The sequence below is a fragment of the Lissotriton helveticus genome, chromosome 5_1 (genome assembly GCF_964261635.1).
Source record: "Lissotriton helveticus chromosome 5_1, aLisHel1.1, whole genome shotgun sequence".
NCBI lineage: Eukaryota > Metazoa > Chordata > Amphibia > Caudata > Salamandridae > Lissotriton > Lissotriton helveticus.
This window is the reverse complement of record NC_136065.1, coordinates 421,429,188-421,447,743: the sequence shown is the minus strand read 5'-3', so window position 1 is coordinate 421,447,743 and position 18,556 is coordinate 421,429,188. Positions and strand designations below refer to the sequence as shown.

At 40.4% G+C, this 18,556-nt stretch overlaps 1 protein-coding gene across 1 annotated transcript in view; it reads left to right on the top strand.

Annotated features, from left to right (window-relative positions):
* AJAP1 (adherens junctions associated protein 1) overlaps positions 1-18,556 on the top strand; it is a 584,929-nt gene that overhangs the window by 221,144 nt on the left and 345,229 nt on the right. The window contains exon 2 of the mRNA XM_078640955.1: positions 6,698-7,485. Within this exon, the coding sequence (XP_078497081.1) occupies positions 6,698-7,485 (788 nt within the window). The remainder of the gene's footprint in view (positions 1-6,697; positions 7,486-18,556) is intronic.

Here is an 18,556-nt window from a genome sequence, read left to right as displayed (position 1 = left end):
GTCTTTGATGAGACCTGCTTCGGAATCACGGCAATTGTTTACAAAGTCTGACGCATTTCAAGGCTCCATTGCCTCTTCTTCATGGGCTGCTTTGCTTTTCACATCTCACAATATGGAACTCAATATATATATATATATATATATACTGGAAAATCCATAGGTTGCAGGGACCTTATAGTTAGAAATTAGCATTTAAAAACCTTAAAAATTCACTGAAAGAACACAATTGCATAATAATGGTCATCTATTTTGGGCAAGTTTGCTCTAGTTGTGGTATAATGTCAGCCATCCTTGACATATTACTGCCTACTTTTACCCATCCAGGATATAACGGTGGCCACTCTTCGCATAATAATGGCCATGACTTCTATATGGTGGCATCCTATATGTTTGGTATCTCATTTTGAAACAATAAGGTGCTGCGTACTGATGGACCTTATTGGTGTATTGCAATTATGTTGTTTTCAGAGAAGGTTTTTCTTCTGAAAACTTAGTTTGTTTGCCCTAAATTGAAAGGTATATTTTGAAATATGTGTATATTTAGAAAGTTACAAACTGATGAAGACTAAAGGCTGTAATTGCAAAACCACCTGTGGCTGACAGCAGAAATGTATAACTCCAGATGAGGAGGCTTACAGCTATGGTAATGCAATTTGAGCCAGTGGGCACATGATTCTTTGACTGTTTTTTCATTAGGCAAGTGGGAGCATTTAATATTGATAAGCTTTTTCCTTACATTTCTGCTCGTAAATTCACCTGAAATTATTGGGTGGCTACTATTAAAAAGTCTGCTCAGGGTGCTTACAGTGGAAAGGTGCATAAGTGGTCACTATTTTACAGTGATCACATTTGCTAGTAGCTCAGGAGATCTTTCCTTGAGCTTAAGCAGATTTCACTACAGTAAATGTCGGAGACCTCTGGCTTATCCACTTGGCGATTCATGATGAGGATGGAGGCCATGGCAATTCAAAGACTTCTTACCTTGTTGGGAATTTTTGACAGGGCCCTAGACCATCAGTCCAGCCGCAGAGAGGGTAATAACGTTTCCAGTTGCCACAGGTGATCATTTCTGTTTCGGAGGTATTCAATTTGAGTTGGCTCCATGTCATCCATGGACCAATGGCCTAGAGATAACTAAGGATTTTGCAGCTTCCAATGTCTAAGGGGCTTTCCAATTAACATGTATCGTTGTGTCATATGTAGTGTAAAATATATTGTATTTTACAGGTTTTTGTTGCAATCAAGAATATCAAATTATGGTATGCTTTTGAAAACACCAAGACTACATTGTGAGTTTCTGTGGCTGTTGCCAAACAAAACTATTACCATGCTCATCTTTAGAGCAGTAGGTTCAGTGGTATTGAGTGTAATTGGCATACTGAACCCCAATTGTAGCTGACCTCTACTAACCAACTGGAAATGGGAACCATTTCGTACCATGCAATAAAGCCAGTGGCAAACTCATTACACCACTTCAGAAAACAAACTTTAATTCATTAACCCCTCTGCCGCGGCTGCAATTTTGCAGCAGTGCGGCACTTCCGCAAAATGGGCGGAGCCGCGTCGGCCGTTGGCCGACGGCAGCATTAGCGAGGTAGTGCTGCCAACGGCCAACGGCAGCACGCAAGGGGTTAATATCAGGCCTACTGTCAATCTTCTCTTTCCTACACCAAATCATGAATTATATTTTCACCAATCTTTCTGATAATTTCTATTTTAATTCATTTCTTGAACACAGCTCAGTTTGTCTATTTAATGTACATTGCAATTTCACAGAGTATAAGTATCCACCTCAATACTAGAAGTAAGTTTAACAAAACACATTTCACCAGTTCAATAATACACATCAATAAACCAGGTTTACTACTGTTTGAGTACTCGTTTCCGGTCGCACCCTAGCAGAACTGCTGGGATGTTAATAGTCACCAGAGAACACATAGCCTAGAGTTAATGTTTCAGTCCAGTTGTTTACGAGTTCAACAGCAATAAAACGGCAGACTAATGAGGTTGAAGAACTGCTAGGGCGTATTATTAACATTGAGCATTGTTCTGTGCTAAGGTGGGTGGAAGACGCTTTCGTTTTAATTGAAGTCTCAACACCTCGTTCACTTAAAAAGTTTTAGTTGAAAAGTGTATTAAATTTAAATTAGAAGAAGCATTATTGTACTCATGTGGAAGGGTTTGGGAAGCCTCGACCTGATCTATACTAGTTCAAATGAGGCAGGATTCCGAATTGCGGCTTATGATATTGTTTTCAGTTTTAGCTTAGGTCAACCTTCATTAAATTACTGAAATGCAGTTCATGAAATAAAGACGTTTTCATCATTAGATTGTAATAGGATGTGTTTTTATAGTAAGTGCATAACACACGACAGCATCATATGTAGGTGTGATTACTGGCTCCCTTTTTGACCGTACCACCATAGTTTTTACCTTCACAAAATACACCTCTGCTATGATGTGTTGGGACACGTTCACTGAAAAATCTAAAATCCACACCAGTGTTGCTTTTGACTGCTGCCTAATTCACACATATATCACATGTACCTCAAGGACAACTATAATTTTCACCTCTTTTGCCCTTATTACGAGTGGTTTGATAAACTGAGCTTCATGCGCAAATAGAATTTTTGCACAGGATTGGCAATTAAAAGTTAATCAGAGTTTTCTGATGCCTTGAGTTTTATTCCAGTAGGTCAAATCTGCAGAAAGATAAAGGTAAACAAAACTCTCAGGGGGAGATTTACTAAGAGTTTGCACCGTGTTTACATCACAAAAGTGACTCAAAAAGGCGCAAAATCTTTTTTTCCCAATTTACTTTCCAGCACTAAACTTGTTTAGTGCTGGAAATAACGTAAAAGTAATTTGGAGCATTTCTTTGCGTCATGATGGGTACCAAGGGTGGTGCATGGGCGTTCCTTTGCAACCACACAAGGTTTCTCACGCTAAACCGAATTCAAATTTGTGGTGGCAATGGAGAATGTGGCAGCTCCTGCTACCAATCTGGCTGCCTTATTTGAAATCGACTAGAGGTGGTCGATCAAGGATGTTTATATATTGAGTTAATATTGCAGCAATCTAAACTGTCTTTTATAATCCCAGAAATGGCTTTAACTATGCTCTTGTGTGCTAAACGGGGAAAGATGGGGTGAATTTGGTGTAAATAGATGGTGCAAGTCGACATGACGGAAGCCACTTCATCATCCATTTCTATGGTTGAGTCCATCTTTACTCCCAAGCTCTTAACAGATTCAGTTAAAGAAGTACAGCTGTCACACAAAATTAGCCGAAGTAAGTAAAGATGTGTTGGTGAACAGGGGCCTACTATCAGAATCTCTGTCATATAAATGTTTAATTTAAGCCGAAGTTGACTCATCCAGGTATGAAACAAAGATAAACAATTTTGCATAGGCATAAGTATTAGAAGCTAGGACACATATATAAAAAATTAGCATATTCACAGAGATATAATACCAAGGATCAGACCAAAGCAGCATTTGGGGACATATAAACATTAAACAAATATGGTGGCAGGGAAGAGCCCGGAGACACACTGCATCTGATTAGCTGATTTGCTGACCAAAGACACCTTGCAGAGATATGTATCTTCAAGGTGGGAAGAGAACCACATCAGAACAGTGCAACCTATTTCAGTCTTTTTGAGGCTGTTCAAAAAGAATTACATGGTCTAAGATGATGAAGCAGCGGGTAGGTCTAATACAACATAAGACTGAAGATGTATTATCATCTACTGCCAACTGTAAATTGTCCCCTACCACCATTAAAGCCAGGCCTGTACTTCCATTAAGACAGATTCCAACTAGCGAGTCATCAAGGATGTTGTTGGACTCTAAGAATTGGGACAGTTGGTGTGAAACCCAGGATATCATGATTTTGTCTAGAGCAGGAGGAAGAGAGATGGGCCGATAATTGGACATGGGCATTGGATGAAGATTGTGTTTTTTCAACAATGATAAAAACAATTCTTTCCATAAGAGTCAGGCACAGTTCCCATAACCATCACAGTTATGGAACCAAAATCTTCACGTTTAGAGATAAGGTGTATGGGATAATGGCTTAATGAAGATCCTGAACTACAAAGGTTAATGAGAGTGAGAAATTCAAAATTATAGGTAGGATCAGACCATTGATCCAATGTGGTGACTTTATTATTACAAACAGATAAATTGATACATTTGATGAATTGATGATGGAATCTCTAATTTTGTGAATTTTAGAAATAAGAACGTTACTGGTTTCTTCTCCAAAGGAGCTTCAAGGTAGAGGGGTACTGTATGGGATCCTGTGAGGAATTCTTGTGAGGGGTTCCTTTGAGCAATTCCCCTTTACAAACCAGTTTTGAGAAACATTTGTAATGCCAACAGATCTGGTTTAATGGGTTAATGTAAGCAAACACAGGCATGCAGTAAGGAACATGTGCTGTTTATGCTGTATTTCTGTGCAATCTGTCTCTTTCGCTGCCTTCATTGTGTGGGCCTTATTTTGTATTGATCAGACTGGTGGGGCTGCATTGTGCCAAGACCACAAGCATAGTGGAAACAAAACAGCAGCTACAGCACCCATTGCAATGTTGAAGTATCGACGACTTAGAGTTAACAGGCACTTCTGTAAAAGTTGTGTTTAAGGCTCATCCTGAGCCCTTTTTCAGGGCTTTACGGGTGTCAAACCCTACAGAAGGGCTGAGGAACAGTCTGAAACATTCACGTCGATGGAGTGCTTGTTAATTATTAATGGTTCTAAACGCGCTAAGGTTGCTGACGTTCACTGTCTGAACTTCTGGCACATTTACTTCAATTTCTTGCAAATTCCTTAAGCTCCTTGAATGTCTTAAATGTAACATATTTCAGCCTACTGAGGAGCATAATGCAGTCCTTGTGCTGTCGCACGCGAGTTCAACCTATGCTGTGGTGTTTTAGGATGTCATTTTTGGGATTTTGGACTCAACTTTGACATGTGCTTCTGTGTGAATATTTTTATATTTATTTTGCTTATTATAAGCACATTAGAGAACACAAGTGTTTCTAGGCACAGGCTGACGGAAGTATGACAAAAAAACAGAGGGAGAAATACATTAAAGCAATGGTTACCAACGGAAGCATAGAAGTTACATAGTGCCCAACCTGGGACCAGGCTTACCTGTCCAGTGGCAAATACAAATACCAGGTCCAAGGGCGTGTGCAATCAATACGCAACAAACAGAGAGAAAAAAACTAAAAGTACACGTAATAACACACACCAGTAAGATTATAGATATATATTAGTTACAATAATCAGGAGTGAATACACTATTTGACCTGCACCAGAGATTGGGAGTAAAGAATTTGTGTGGCCTGATTGGTCCAGAGGTGCAGAGCTGCTGATGAAAACGTTTGTTGCCTCTGAGCTTCCATCGGTTTGTCCAAGAGACTTTGAAGCACACTTTTGGTGAAAGTGCATGGCAGACTGGTGCTTAAGACACAATTTTATTATATGTTTCTGAGATCTGTAATTCTATGCATTTAGAAGCAAGATAGAGAACGCTGGACGTGAGGGTGTCTTTAATATGTATCAGTTAATTTTGCTCTGGGAAAATACCCCGGCTACTTCTAAATTTTGTATCTTTGTCAGGGTTCCCTTCTCCCAGTGGTGAAGCTGCAGATTAGTGGCCCACACACCTAGCAGGGGCAGCTATTACAGTAGGTGGCAATGTGAAATTATTGCTCGCTTTGGAATAAATTATTACAAGGAAGTAGTGATACAATGTCTTTATTACAGCTGAGTTCGCTGGTAATAAGGAAATAAACGATGACAGTTTATAGGAGAGTACAAGTTCCCCCTCATTATTAAAAATAATAAATGCATTAGATTGTACTGGACGAGATTGGAAAAGGCCTTGAGTTTTGCATGAAGGAGTAGTCAGAGACTTAAATATACAACACCATTCTAAAGTTTCAAAACAGAAATATGAACTTAGTAATTAACTGGTTTTCCACAATGAAGAGATTTTCTTTCGTCCACAATCTGTCGCACAAATGGCACTTTTAATGACTAGGAACTGGCACCATTTTGCTATTCTTAAAGTCTGGCATGAAATCAGTTTATAATTGATACTAGATGTACAGAAGCGGGTATTGAGTTGAAATGCAGAAATGTTGAAACCAATTTTAAAGTGTCAAGTTTTATTTTCTCCAATGTGGAAACGTCAAATGTCAAAATGCAGAATAGTTTTCTCTTATATTGGCAATTATTCGTTATCATGCCCAACTAGACGGCTAACACAGTTTCAATGCTCTTGACTCTGATAAATAGCTTAGCCAGAGGCACTTCTGTTCCTCTCTTGGAAAGCAGCTATTACATTATCACCTGACTACAGGATGACATTATCTTGATATGTCTTCTGCAGCGCAGTATGGATGTCTAGACCTCCCAGATTCTGACACCTTCCGTGTGTGGTTAAATGTTTTTGAAAAGGGAAGCGTGTCCTGCTTGCTGCTGATAGCACATATGTGATGTTAAGAAGCATAAGAACTGCATAATGTGAAACAGCAAAATGCATATTTTAAATTCCTTGGTATGCCTGTGATCTGTTTTGAGAGAGAAATTAGTGCAATTTGTTCCAAATCAAAAGCATCACTCCAGTCAATATGTTATTGAAGAAAATATAGTTTTGTAATATTTTTTTCTCTTTTGTCCGCAGCTCAGGCCACCCCATAGGACGCCATGCTTGGGTACTGATAGCCATGTTCCAGTTCGCCATGGATATTGTTTCCTGTGACTTTGTCTACGAACCTCGGGGGTTGAAACATTTGCAAAGGCCTTCTCAGAAACACAGATTTTATCACAGTCCTTTGTGGAGCTTTAAAAGTAGACAGACGATGGGGGTCGGCAGTCCACCTTGGAGCACAGTGACTCATTCCAAAGAGGGTCGTCATGGGCAAACAGAGAGGTACCATTTAAATAGGTGGCACAAACACCAGGACCTGCTCAGTGGTCTTCGTCACAAAAAGGTGCTTCCAAAGCACCCCGCATCAGCGAAATCAAAACCTTCCATATCTACTGGACCTAAAAGTACATTTCGACTGAGTCACTTGATGAGGGTGAAAAGGCAGCTCCAGAGGAGCAGCTGGGAGGATGTCAGTTACCAGAGGTCCTTCTCAGACAGGGGAAATCCACCAACCACATTATCTGAAGTTATAATATGGGGGCCAACAGGAGAGGAAGACTCCATTGAGTCCACTACTTTACCTGGAAACTATGATACCACCAAAACCTCTACGTTACACTCCAGGATAACAACCACATTCCTAGCAACTACTACCACCGCTTCCACAACCATGCCGGCTAAGGGTTCTACACTGCCGCAGCCAACAGGGAGTAACCCACACAAGAACAAGCTGGGAAAGATTAGCACAACTGAGCCATATACGAGTGCAAATGGCAACGGCAAAGTTGTGAAGCCGCCCAGAACACTTGGCGAAACATCTGGTATGTCTGTTAATGTTTACTTTAGAAACACGCCCCACATTATCCAACATGTTGTCATGTCTATAGGTACTGTGTCTGTCATCTCTTTATCATTCTTCATTTTATGGTGAACAGCACTGTCTTTCTCACCACTTTTACTATACACAAATAACATCTCTTTAATTTGATCTATGAAATTGGAAGCAGTTGCTCTTGATGGTCTGCTATCTACATATCCTGTGTTGATGCAAGAAATTAAAATAGAAATAAAGACCTTTATTAGATGCAAACTCTACAGCACTGAAAACATTAGCAATCCCGAATAATTCACAACAGATGCAATCACTTACTGCAAATTAACACGTGTATCTAAAGTTGCTTTGAAATGCAAATTCGACAGGATTTATGCCAGGTTCTTTTGTGTATTTTGTCAAGTGAGAAAATGTCATGCAACCTGCACTCATAAACCTCAATTTCTAATGTTACCATTTTTAAATGTGAATAATTCATCTACAAGCGACATTGGCTAGAACAGAGATGATGACCGTACGATATTAGATGTTATGAAGCGTCTATGTTTTATTTCAGCGGTTGTTTCATATTTGTAAAGCATGCCACTTTTGGAAACCGTTATGTTGGAATTATTATGGCCGTTTTGTGAAACAATTCTGTTAAGTTATGTTGTGTTTATCAGGGGGAACAGCGTTTACAACGCAACTTTTACAACAAAGTACCTTTACGAAGCAATCATTACAATGCAACTTTTACAACGACTTGCGCTGGGGGGCGCTCTAGGATAGGGAATAGTTTTAATTTACTATCCAACACCTTCCCTACAATCCACGGGGACTGGAGTTGGAATAGTAAATTAAACTATTCACTATCCAGCGCCCTCCAACGCAAGTCGTTGTAACGACTTGCGTTGTAAAACTTGCGTCGTAAAGGCATGCGTTGTAAAAGCATGCGTTGTAACGGCGTACATCCGTTTATCAGAGCCTTCGGTGTTTTTTCATCTGTGATGGTAGAGGCCTATCAATATCACTCGATCTATACAGATCTACAGCTGCTCAGGGGAACCATTTATTGGTGTCTTGGGTAAACCACGGGCATTAACTTAGCATGGTTGACAGTATGTCTTTGAAATCTCTTTAATTCAGAAATATAAAAACTAGTTTTTTAACTCGCACTTCATAGCACACTTCTGCTATCTGTAAGTGCTGTAGCTAAAAATTGTTAGGACTACCCTATTTATAGATACACATTTTAGTGCCGGCAGAATGATGTAAACCTGAGCTGGCCCTGTAGGGATAGAAACGTATTTCTCACGTCAGTAGTAGAGGTCAGGTTTAGGAAAACGTATTTCTTAGGTTCAACATTGCCTGTTTTTTTTTTACAGTTCTTGAGCTGGCCTTAAAGTTTTGTTGACGTGCATTATTTATCGTAGGCATGCACGTGTTTCCAAAGAGCATTTACACCTAATATATTGCACAAAACTGAACTGAAAATGGGCTTGCAAGTAGAGCAATCTAAAAACCAATCATAATTCTGATGGAATATTTTCTGTTGCACTTTTGCTAACAGTTCCCTCTTAGTTCTCCCTTTACCTTGCCTAAAATAAAATATCTCATCGCCATCATAAAATAATTTAGAACATCCGCCATCTGCTGGAGTTATTTGTCAGCAGTGCCATGGATGAGGGAACGTTTACCCCATTTACAGTTTTGTAGATGAGGATTGTTATTAGAGGAATAAAGTTGATGTGACAATATTAACATATGAGGTCACAGTACATTTGCTTTATGAAGACGTTTATAGATGGAAATGTAAGCTTTTAATGTGGACATTGAGTTATTCATTTATGTCACATTTTAAAATGATGTCTAGCTTCCAATGAAATAACACATTTTATTTTATTTTCAGAACATATTTTTGTTTGAATTCTGATGATTTCTGTTGATCCCAACCTGCAAAGACTAGTTGTTGAAATCGTTACAAGACAGTGAAATATTACGTTCACCTGGAAACAATGGATGTTTGATGTATTGGGAAATTGTCTTTTATTGTCACCGTATCTGATAATTACTTTAGCAGATATACATTTTTGACAGCCAAATGAGAGAGCTAAACATTTTGCAATTCTGCAATTAAACTGGAATTGGAATGCTAGGATGTAGCAGTGGGAAGGAACTAGGTAGGATCTGAGGTGCCATTGTTTTTTTTTAATTTAAGAAAAACAGATCCCCTACTTTTTGTGCAAAGGCAACCGTCACTAGACTCTAACCCCCACATGCACCAAAATAGCCAATAACAAATCCTTAATTGCGATTTTTAAGGAATCGCAATAAAATTTTCGCTATAGGCTATGCATGTAGGAATCGCAAATAAATTAGCGATTCCCACAAATTCCTTAATTGCGACTCGCAAATTGTGAGTCGCAATTAAGGAATTGCTCCCCATTGATTTCTATGGGCCTAGAGGACCATAGGAATGAATGGGAATTGCATGTGCAATTTGCGAGTACCCATGGCTGATGCAATTTCAAGGGTGATAGGGTGCCAAGATGACACCCTGTAGCACCCCTGAAATTGCTAAGTGAACCCATGATGCACACACACACATGCCCCAAGGGCATGTGTGTTTGTAACCTTGAACTTTTAAAAATGCACTTTACTACATTTTTCAAAGTTTTAGCTAATTACCATCAAGTTTCCTTTGAAAGGAATTAGCGTCCCCTAATCGCGGAATCATTATTTTAAATATCATCATGCATTGCATTTGAGGCATCGCAAATTTGCAATTCCTTAAATTGTGATTTTTGCATTTAGGATGATGCGATAATACCGGTCTCAAAGGGGCAGATTCTGTGAATCTGCCAGTTTGCAACCAGTGTTTAGTTTGATGCATGGGGCCCAAAATTCCGACCAATGAAATACTTCAGCTGAAGTGTAAGGCAAGGACGTTCCTGTGCTCTGCTGTGAAACAGAGCGAGGGTCAGATAGCTAAACAAGCCTTCTTGCCAGGGTGCATGCTTGCCTGAAAGAAATGTAAATGTGCGCAACTGGTTAATCTGCAGTTGTAAAGGGTGCTTGGAAGCTGACATTGGCTTTAATTGATAGAATCACTTGAAGCTTCCTAATAACATAAATGTATTCTTTTTGAGTGGTTTTGCACAGGAGTTACCAGCTGATCTGTGAAGTGTAATAAGGACAGATATAAAACAATACTGCAATGCTTACTCGTTGGGTATTACTTAAGTCTATAATTTGGAAGGCTTTTTTTATCTACAACCTTTTTGCGCATTTAATAGCATCCTATCTTCTACTGTGTGTAATGCAGGTTTGAAATAATGACTTACATATTCCCAGTGCTTTCTGTCACAGACAGGGACCTCATAGCACTAAACATACACAAGTCAATATTCTCCACTACACCAACTAGAATTCAGTTCTGTGGCTCCCTGGTTACATACACAGGCCTCTGCAGTGCATTAACTAAGAGAGGGTTTATAATTTACCATAGTGCATTTCCCACTGATTAAGAAACTTAACTTGCATTTTTTTTCATTTAAGTTGTGCTTCATTTTATGTGTAGTTACCTGAAGGTAAAAAACTGAAAAAGGTTACAGAATAATTTGATTTTTTAGCCACACCTTTGATCCCCACCCCCATGCTCACTTAACCTGCCCCAATTTGCACGCAGCACAATTTCCATTCATCTTTTCATGCACTTCAGCCACAGAGACAGGGGCTTAACACAGGCCCCCGCATCCCACGCAGTGCGGGGGGGCCCTAGCTCCAAGGGGCCCCATCGGCACTGAACTCTGGCCGGGAGAGCTCCTGATTGAGCCCGAAGGGGGCCCCCCTAAGTGCCGTGCAGGGAGGCCCCCTCACTTTTTGTTACGCCAGTGCAAAGGGATGCAGGAAGGATAGCCCGCTGTCTTGATGTGATCTCTGATCCAGTTGTCTCTGTGGTCAAGCATTCCAACCCATAGGTATAACTGATAAAATGTTTTCTCGGAGTAATCACTGATTTAGATTAGTTTTAAAAATGAAAAGAAAAAGGTCAAAGTAACAAAAGAAAATTGGAGGCAGAGACCAAAAGTTTTAAAGAAATTCAATACTGTAGTATGGCAAGGCATTGCATAATGATAATTAATGGTAATCTGAGGGAGATGCAAAAAAAGGTGAAAAAATAGCAGTCACAGTTATCGGGTTGACAGAGACAGGAGCTCACTGCATGGTTGACCGATGATGCAATGTTGTTGAATACAAGTTGGATGTTGGGCCTGCAGAATTATTTTTCTTTTGAACTTATAAACATTTATGAAAGAACATTTTCAGAAGTGACAAACTTTAAGCTGTGAGCCATGAGAACTCTGCATTTCTGAGAAGTTGATTAGTCATTCTGGCAATAGCTCCAAATTTCCACCGAAAATGCAAGTAAAATACCAAGCAAAGCCTGCCAATTTTGAATATATTCCATGTGTCTTACTTTTTCAGGACTCCTGTACACTTCTTGCACTTGCAGGGTGATCCTAATGTCCAAAACAACAGGATATGTCAATTACCCGCTTATCAATGTAAATCCTTCAAGGCAGGCAGCTGCCTCCTATTTATCTGCACTGTCTAGACTCAAGGGGCATGTTCCACAGAGGGTCATGGGCTTCACTAGCAGTACCTTGACCTCATTTAGCCTTTTTGCTCAGTGAATTGCTGGAAGCAGTGATCCTGGCAGAATATGGGACATCTTGTTGAAATGATCTCTGGCAGGTAGGAACGCTTCACCACTTATCTTTTTAATTTTAGGAATTTGTGAGTTGTTGGTAACCATGCACCTGATCGTGCTTGTGCCAGCCAAGAAATGCCCTGGAAACCTCAGGACATCAGGATGCTATTATTGTGCCGTGCTGCCGAGTGGCTGGAAGGAGTGAACCTCGGAGACCTTGAATTGGCACAGGAGCCGTTAGATACTCTGGAGGCATCTGAGGAACCCGTGGAGGCCCAGTACTGGCAATGCGGGCAACAGGCGGCAGTCGTCTCTCTTGATTGCTGAAGTCGGGGTACCTAGGAGGACAGTGGCTGTAACTGCGTCAGCCTGCCTCGAGGAGCCAAGGTAGTGCACGGCGTGGGGCAGTGCGGCTGTTGCCCCTAGGGTACCACTGGTCCTCCCAGAGACCGGCACCCAGTGCTGCCTACCTGCTCCAGCCCTTGCCTGTAACAGAGTTAGGGCACACTCCTTAATTGACCAAAGCTCATCACTAAAACCTGGTGGACAGAAGAAGCAGCAGTGCAAACAGTGCAAGGAGCCAACAGTAGAAGAGAAGAGCTGTCATTTGCCCAGATACTGAGCAAGTTGAGAAGGCATTAGGGCGTTTCTGTGGTGGTGGTGGTGGTGGCGGTCAAGGAAGCATCAAGGTGTATTTTCCTCACTTTTTTTTTATTGAAGTAGGTAGCATTATCTTTCTATATGGCCCACACCAAAAGAGGATGGAGCCAGGTGTGCAAAGACATCACCCCTGGTGACATCAATTAAGGCGTTTGTTGAGAAGCAATTAATGCAGTTCCGTAGAAAAACAGAAAGGAAAATGTATGCTTTTCTCCACAACCCCCTCTCTCTCTCCCATTAGAAACAAACAGAATGGAGCTACCTGAGTAATGTTACTTGTTTGATCATGGGCTAACCCAGCTTGAACCAAGACTATCTTCATTATCCTGTTTACTCCTGAGAGGGTGGGGGAAATAACCCCCTTCGAAGAAATTTCTAGACCACAGTGGAGCCAGGAAATGCTGGATTTGGAGGAAACTACCATCAGTGGGATATCAATATGGTCCTAAATATTACGGGCCCCAGCCAAGACTGTGAAACAGGGAGGGGTCTCTGCTAAGGCCCATACATCTGATACATGTAGAACCTTCTCCTTTATTACCTCCTGACTTTACTGTTGGTGCATGCCCCTCATCCTTGATGTTGAATGTCATGGTCCTAATGCAAAAAACGTTGCAGGGTATCCTTGAAGCAGTGATAGTGAACACCAATACGATAAAGCCTCTGAACTGAAACAGAAAAATTGATGTATTCCAAAGTTAGTAAGACCTGTTCAGGGGAGGGATGAGTCATTAAGTCAATGTGAGGGGATAGGTGTTGGGAGAGGGGAATGCACATTTCTGACGTTTGAGCCCTCAACCTTGGAAGGGTTGCCTTTGGAAGAGATGCCTTCAGGGAACATATCTAAATTCCCAATGATAATAAAGAAAAAAGGCAGCCATTATGGGTACTCCTTTGGTCTGGGCTGCCTAAGGCTGAAATAAAGATTTAAAAAAGGAGCCCAGGAGAGGATAGTTAGAGACAAGAAAAAAAGCCTACATATTAAAAAACACCCTCAAACGGCACACCAAAGTCCTAAGACAAGCACAAGAGTCGATATGGGTACTGCCTCAGTTAAAGATAATAAGTTGACCTCGCAGTCTGCCAATTTTCAAAACAAGACATGTAAGCAACAGGTAAAGTGCCCTCTCCAATGAGTTCAGCGAGTGGACGTGGTTGGTAGGACACAGGAGGTGCAAAAGGAGTAAAAAGAACAAGGCGGAGCCAAAGGAGGATCAAACAAATAGAGTAAAAGAAGGGAGGATCCCAAAAAGGGAAGAAATGTATATATGCCTGTAAGTAAATTTGCCCCTGTAGTAGGACAAAATACTAGTAAAGCCTGGCAGAGGGTTGCCAGCTCCCATCCTACCTGTGAGGTAGTCAGGAGGAAAGAGGCAAACTCTCTATGGATCTTTCCGGAGCCAGATTTAGGAAATAGATGAGGGAAAATACAAAAGAAGTAAAACCCCTTAAATAGATCTCGGCTCCTTGAAGTATTTTCCCAATGTCCAAGTGTCCATGCAGCTTCCACAACTGATATGAAGAAAGTAGGCTTCTTGAGAAATAGAGAGGGCAAAGAGGTCAAAAAAATCCTGCTGTATTCTGGCTGAGTCAGAGATATTCTTTTCAATGCAAAAAGAGAGGTAAAACTTCAGGGTGGGAAAATATATAGGGATACTCCCACTGCATAGCTAGAACATCAAAGCCAGAGTTTTCTAAAATGTCATTGACAACTTGAGGCAAACCAAGTTAAATGGGCCCAGCCAGAGGAGCCTGTTAGATATAGGCACATAAAGGACAGTAGTGAAGGGAGACTTCAAGTTATATTACCTCAAGAGGAAGGTTACAGCTATAGGGGAATCTCCCTCGCTCAGAATAGGTTTGATTGCCTGGAATGAGATGGGGTTGCAGGGGATTGGGAAAACTTAAGTACTGTGGACTAGGGATGAGTCTCCCTGCACAGCATTGGCTTGCTCTCCTGAAACTCTCACAGTCTACCCAACTTAAAGAAGTTGCAGAAGTTTAAAGAAATAACTGAATGGTATACAATTTTGTGCTACTGGAAGACATAGCTGCGCAGTGAACCTGCGCGGATTGAAGTTAAGACCCGGTGTAATTGGATGCTAGCTTGCCGTATAAAATTGGCAAACATAATTATGGGGAAGAAATGCATTATTATTTTGAATTTTTATATGCAGGAAAGAAGCATTTTTGACGATAAACAAAATACGTGAAGTGTTTAAAGTGGATGTGGTTAATGTAGGCGCACAGTACCTTCAAGATTTAGTCATCCTTATGAGAGATGTCAATCAAAAATCGTTCTCCCAGAGTGTTGGGGAAAAACCTGAGTACTGTTTAGCTGCTTTTACTCTTCAACGTGCTTGCCCCTTGTTAAACGAGGCCTTAGTGGAAAGACAAAGCCTTATTAGACTGCCTCTTATCAAAAGAATTTGTGAGCCTATACCGCTGTATGCCCGAGGACATCCCTGCAAGGAAAACATTCCAGCACGGTTATCAGACCTGCCCAATCAACAATGTATTTGTACAGTAATGTTCTTTTTAATTAATCAGAAAATGTGAGGTTCCCCTGATGGAGGGTAGTGACCATTACCCGTTAAGTTCAATTCTTAAATCCGATATGGCACCAATGCAGATGAGAGACCTCCCTTTAAAGGTCAGCTGCTCAAAGCATCTGAGAACAAGACTCTCAGAGAAGCATCTACGATTGTGGCGACCCTTAAACATAAGTTTGATAGATTAATACATGGGATGGCCCCGTCGGATGTTTTATTCTGGTACGATGAAGTGATAAAACAAGTTGTCGCTTGTCAATAAATTGAAGTTGCAAAAGGTAATACCACACAAAAGAAACTTAGATCCATGAAGCAGGTCAGAAACAGTTAGTTTGATAAAGAATGTTGAATCTTAAAACATAAGATTTGAAAGATACACTAGATACTCAAGAAATAAAGTTGAAGGGCTCCATTTGCTTAGTTTAAAGAAAGAATACAAAAAAAACTGGTTCAAATGAAGAAGAGGGAAGCAAATGCAAAATGTTGGGAAGCAATGATGGAGACTATAGAAACCAAAAATTCGAGAAAATTTTGGAAGTTAGTACATGGTGGAATAGGAACGTACCCGGGACAATTAACCGGCTCCGTGAGTAAAGATGCATGAGTAAACTTTTTAGAGGAGGCCTACAATATAATAATGGTTTCTTATAGGGAATGAGCTAAAGGATGGATTCACAGAACCAGAAATTAATATACTTATTGAAACATTAAAACTTACATTGTCTGCCGGCCCCAATAATCTACCGACAGTAGTATAAAGTCAAACACTGCATGGTGGATCGGCTTGCTTCATACCCTCTTTCAGGAAATACATGCAAATGAAATATTTGCGGATAGCTGGTGATCAAACCAATATATAAAAAAGGCGAGTATGCTCTTCCTGGAAACTAACGTCAAACAAACCTGTTGGATGTAAGTGGAAAGGTAGTCTAAAAAATTCTGTTGGGAATGTTAAAGAAATGGACTGAACCACAGATAGTGGGGCAGCAGACCAAGCATTTTTGGCCGATGTCCTGTGGAACTTTAGAGGAGATGGGCTGCGGTTTACCCCCTTGGCCGTCACCTACCCACTCGGACATTGGACAGACTTTACTTTGTCTCTCCTCCGTGTCTCCTTCCTCCCCTGCTGTCTGACGAATCAGCAAGCTTGTTTGATTTTAACTTTGTCTCTTTGGTTCTCCTGAATTACTTTTCCCCTTTCCGATCTTTCCTGACCTGATCTTCATTCCAACCCCATTTTACTCTTCCCCTATTCCTTCTATACCCCATAAGATGTGTGTATATGTTAAGCTATGCTCTAGTACCTCATTTTACTCTGTAACCCTGTTTTTGTGCTCTATGTAATACTAACTGTAACTGACATAATGTAATTTAATATGCAAGCGCTATATAAAACTCTGCAAATAAAATTAAATAAATAGAAGCAAATTCAATTATTCCTCAGAAACGCAGTAGTTTAAAGGGGAACCACTCAACGATTGAACACTGCTTTAGTCTAGGGACCATTGCCAAGAAGTCTATGGAGCAGTGTGGAGTCCTGTTTTGCTGCTTTGTAGACTTCAGCTCCACATTCGATTCTGTTGATCAGACTCTGCTGTGGGAAGCATTTTTGACATATGTGATCCAAACTATTTTCTTTTAATTTTGCAGGACCTTCATAGAGATAATTGGGCCCAAGTAGAACTAGATAGTGACAGATCCCTTACCAAAAGAATGAACATAAACAATGGCCTGCGACAAGGGTGCCTATTGGCACCATTACTATTTTCCCTGTTTCTGGCTGACCTACCCAGAATCCTTAGTCAATCAAATACTATTATCCCCAAAATGAATGGTCAGCATTATAGCTGTTTTTTATATGCAGATGACTTAGTGATATTTGGTCTGACAGGAATAGGGCTCCAGAGAAAATTAGATATATTCACAGACTACTGGAAGATGAATACATTAAAAATAGTTATGGAAAAGACCAAAGTGCTCCCTATAGGGAAACAAAGGCACAGTCTATGTTGGGCAATAAACACCGTCAGGATCAAAAGGGTTAAAAAATACAAATACCTAGGTGTATGGTTCTCTCATGATTTAGGATAGAAAGGGCACCTCACCTTGACACAAGCCAAAGCCCTTTCATCTGTAGGGGGATTGAACAAATGTAATAAACGTTATGGGGCCCTCCCTGCGCCCAGTGCTTGTGGCATATTAGTCAATGATAAGGCCCCTATGGTGCTGAGGTGATCAGCTTAAGGGCAAAAGAGGTGAGACCTTGAAGAAGGTAGGTGCCTGAAAAGGCTACTTTTGTTTCCATTGTCATCTATGACACAAGCAGTCAGAATAGAAACAGGCCTGACAGCATGAACGCATATAGCACATGCAGAGATTATAATATATTGGCTACGATCAGATAGCTCTGCTGTCCTAAAAAATTCCCTGCTGTGTAAAAGAGAGACAATGCAAAGCAAGCTAGCATGGGCCCATAAAGTGAGGTGGAGGATACTATTAACCCGATAGCCATGAGAAAGGATGTGCTAATTAGTACAATAAAACATGTCTCATGGGGGGAGGATTTCATATATTTGAGGAAGAAAAAATCTGTCTCATGCTTGATAAACTCATGGTTGGGTGGTGAGATTTTTCCCTATTTGGAGAGACATCCGCACATTAAGGTGCGCAGAGATATTCAGAGATTTAGATGTGGAATAAATCAAGTTTTGTTGTCCAAAATATATGATGCCTTGCTACATGAAGAAAAAATATGCAATTGTGGTCTCAACTCGAAAGGGGATCTAATTCATAGCCATGTGGATTGTTTATGGGTTTTAGTTCAACGGAAGTCCTTTATAAAACCCATTATTATCAAACATGATATTAAGGATAGGGGGCAAGAAATTAACTTATTGTTGAAATGAGATTTCTGGATGTAACCTGTGCCATAGGGGGATTTTTATTGCCAGTGGATACTCTCTTACAGTTAATTTGAGCCACTTATTCCAACCATATTGAGTTTTGACTCTCTTAAGATGATATTTGATGATAGAATTTTATGGATGGGATGGATTGTTTTAAATGCATTTTACTCTGAGTTTTATTGGGTATCATGTCAGGTTTTATTATCAACTGTATATTTAAGAAGATTGTTTAAAGGACCAAGGTCTAAA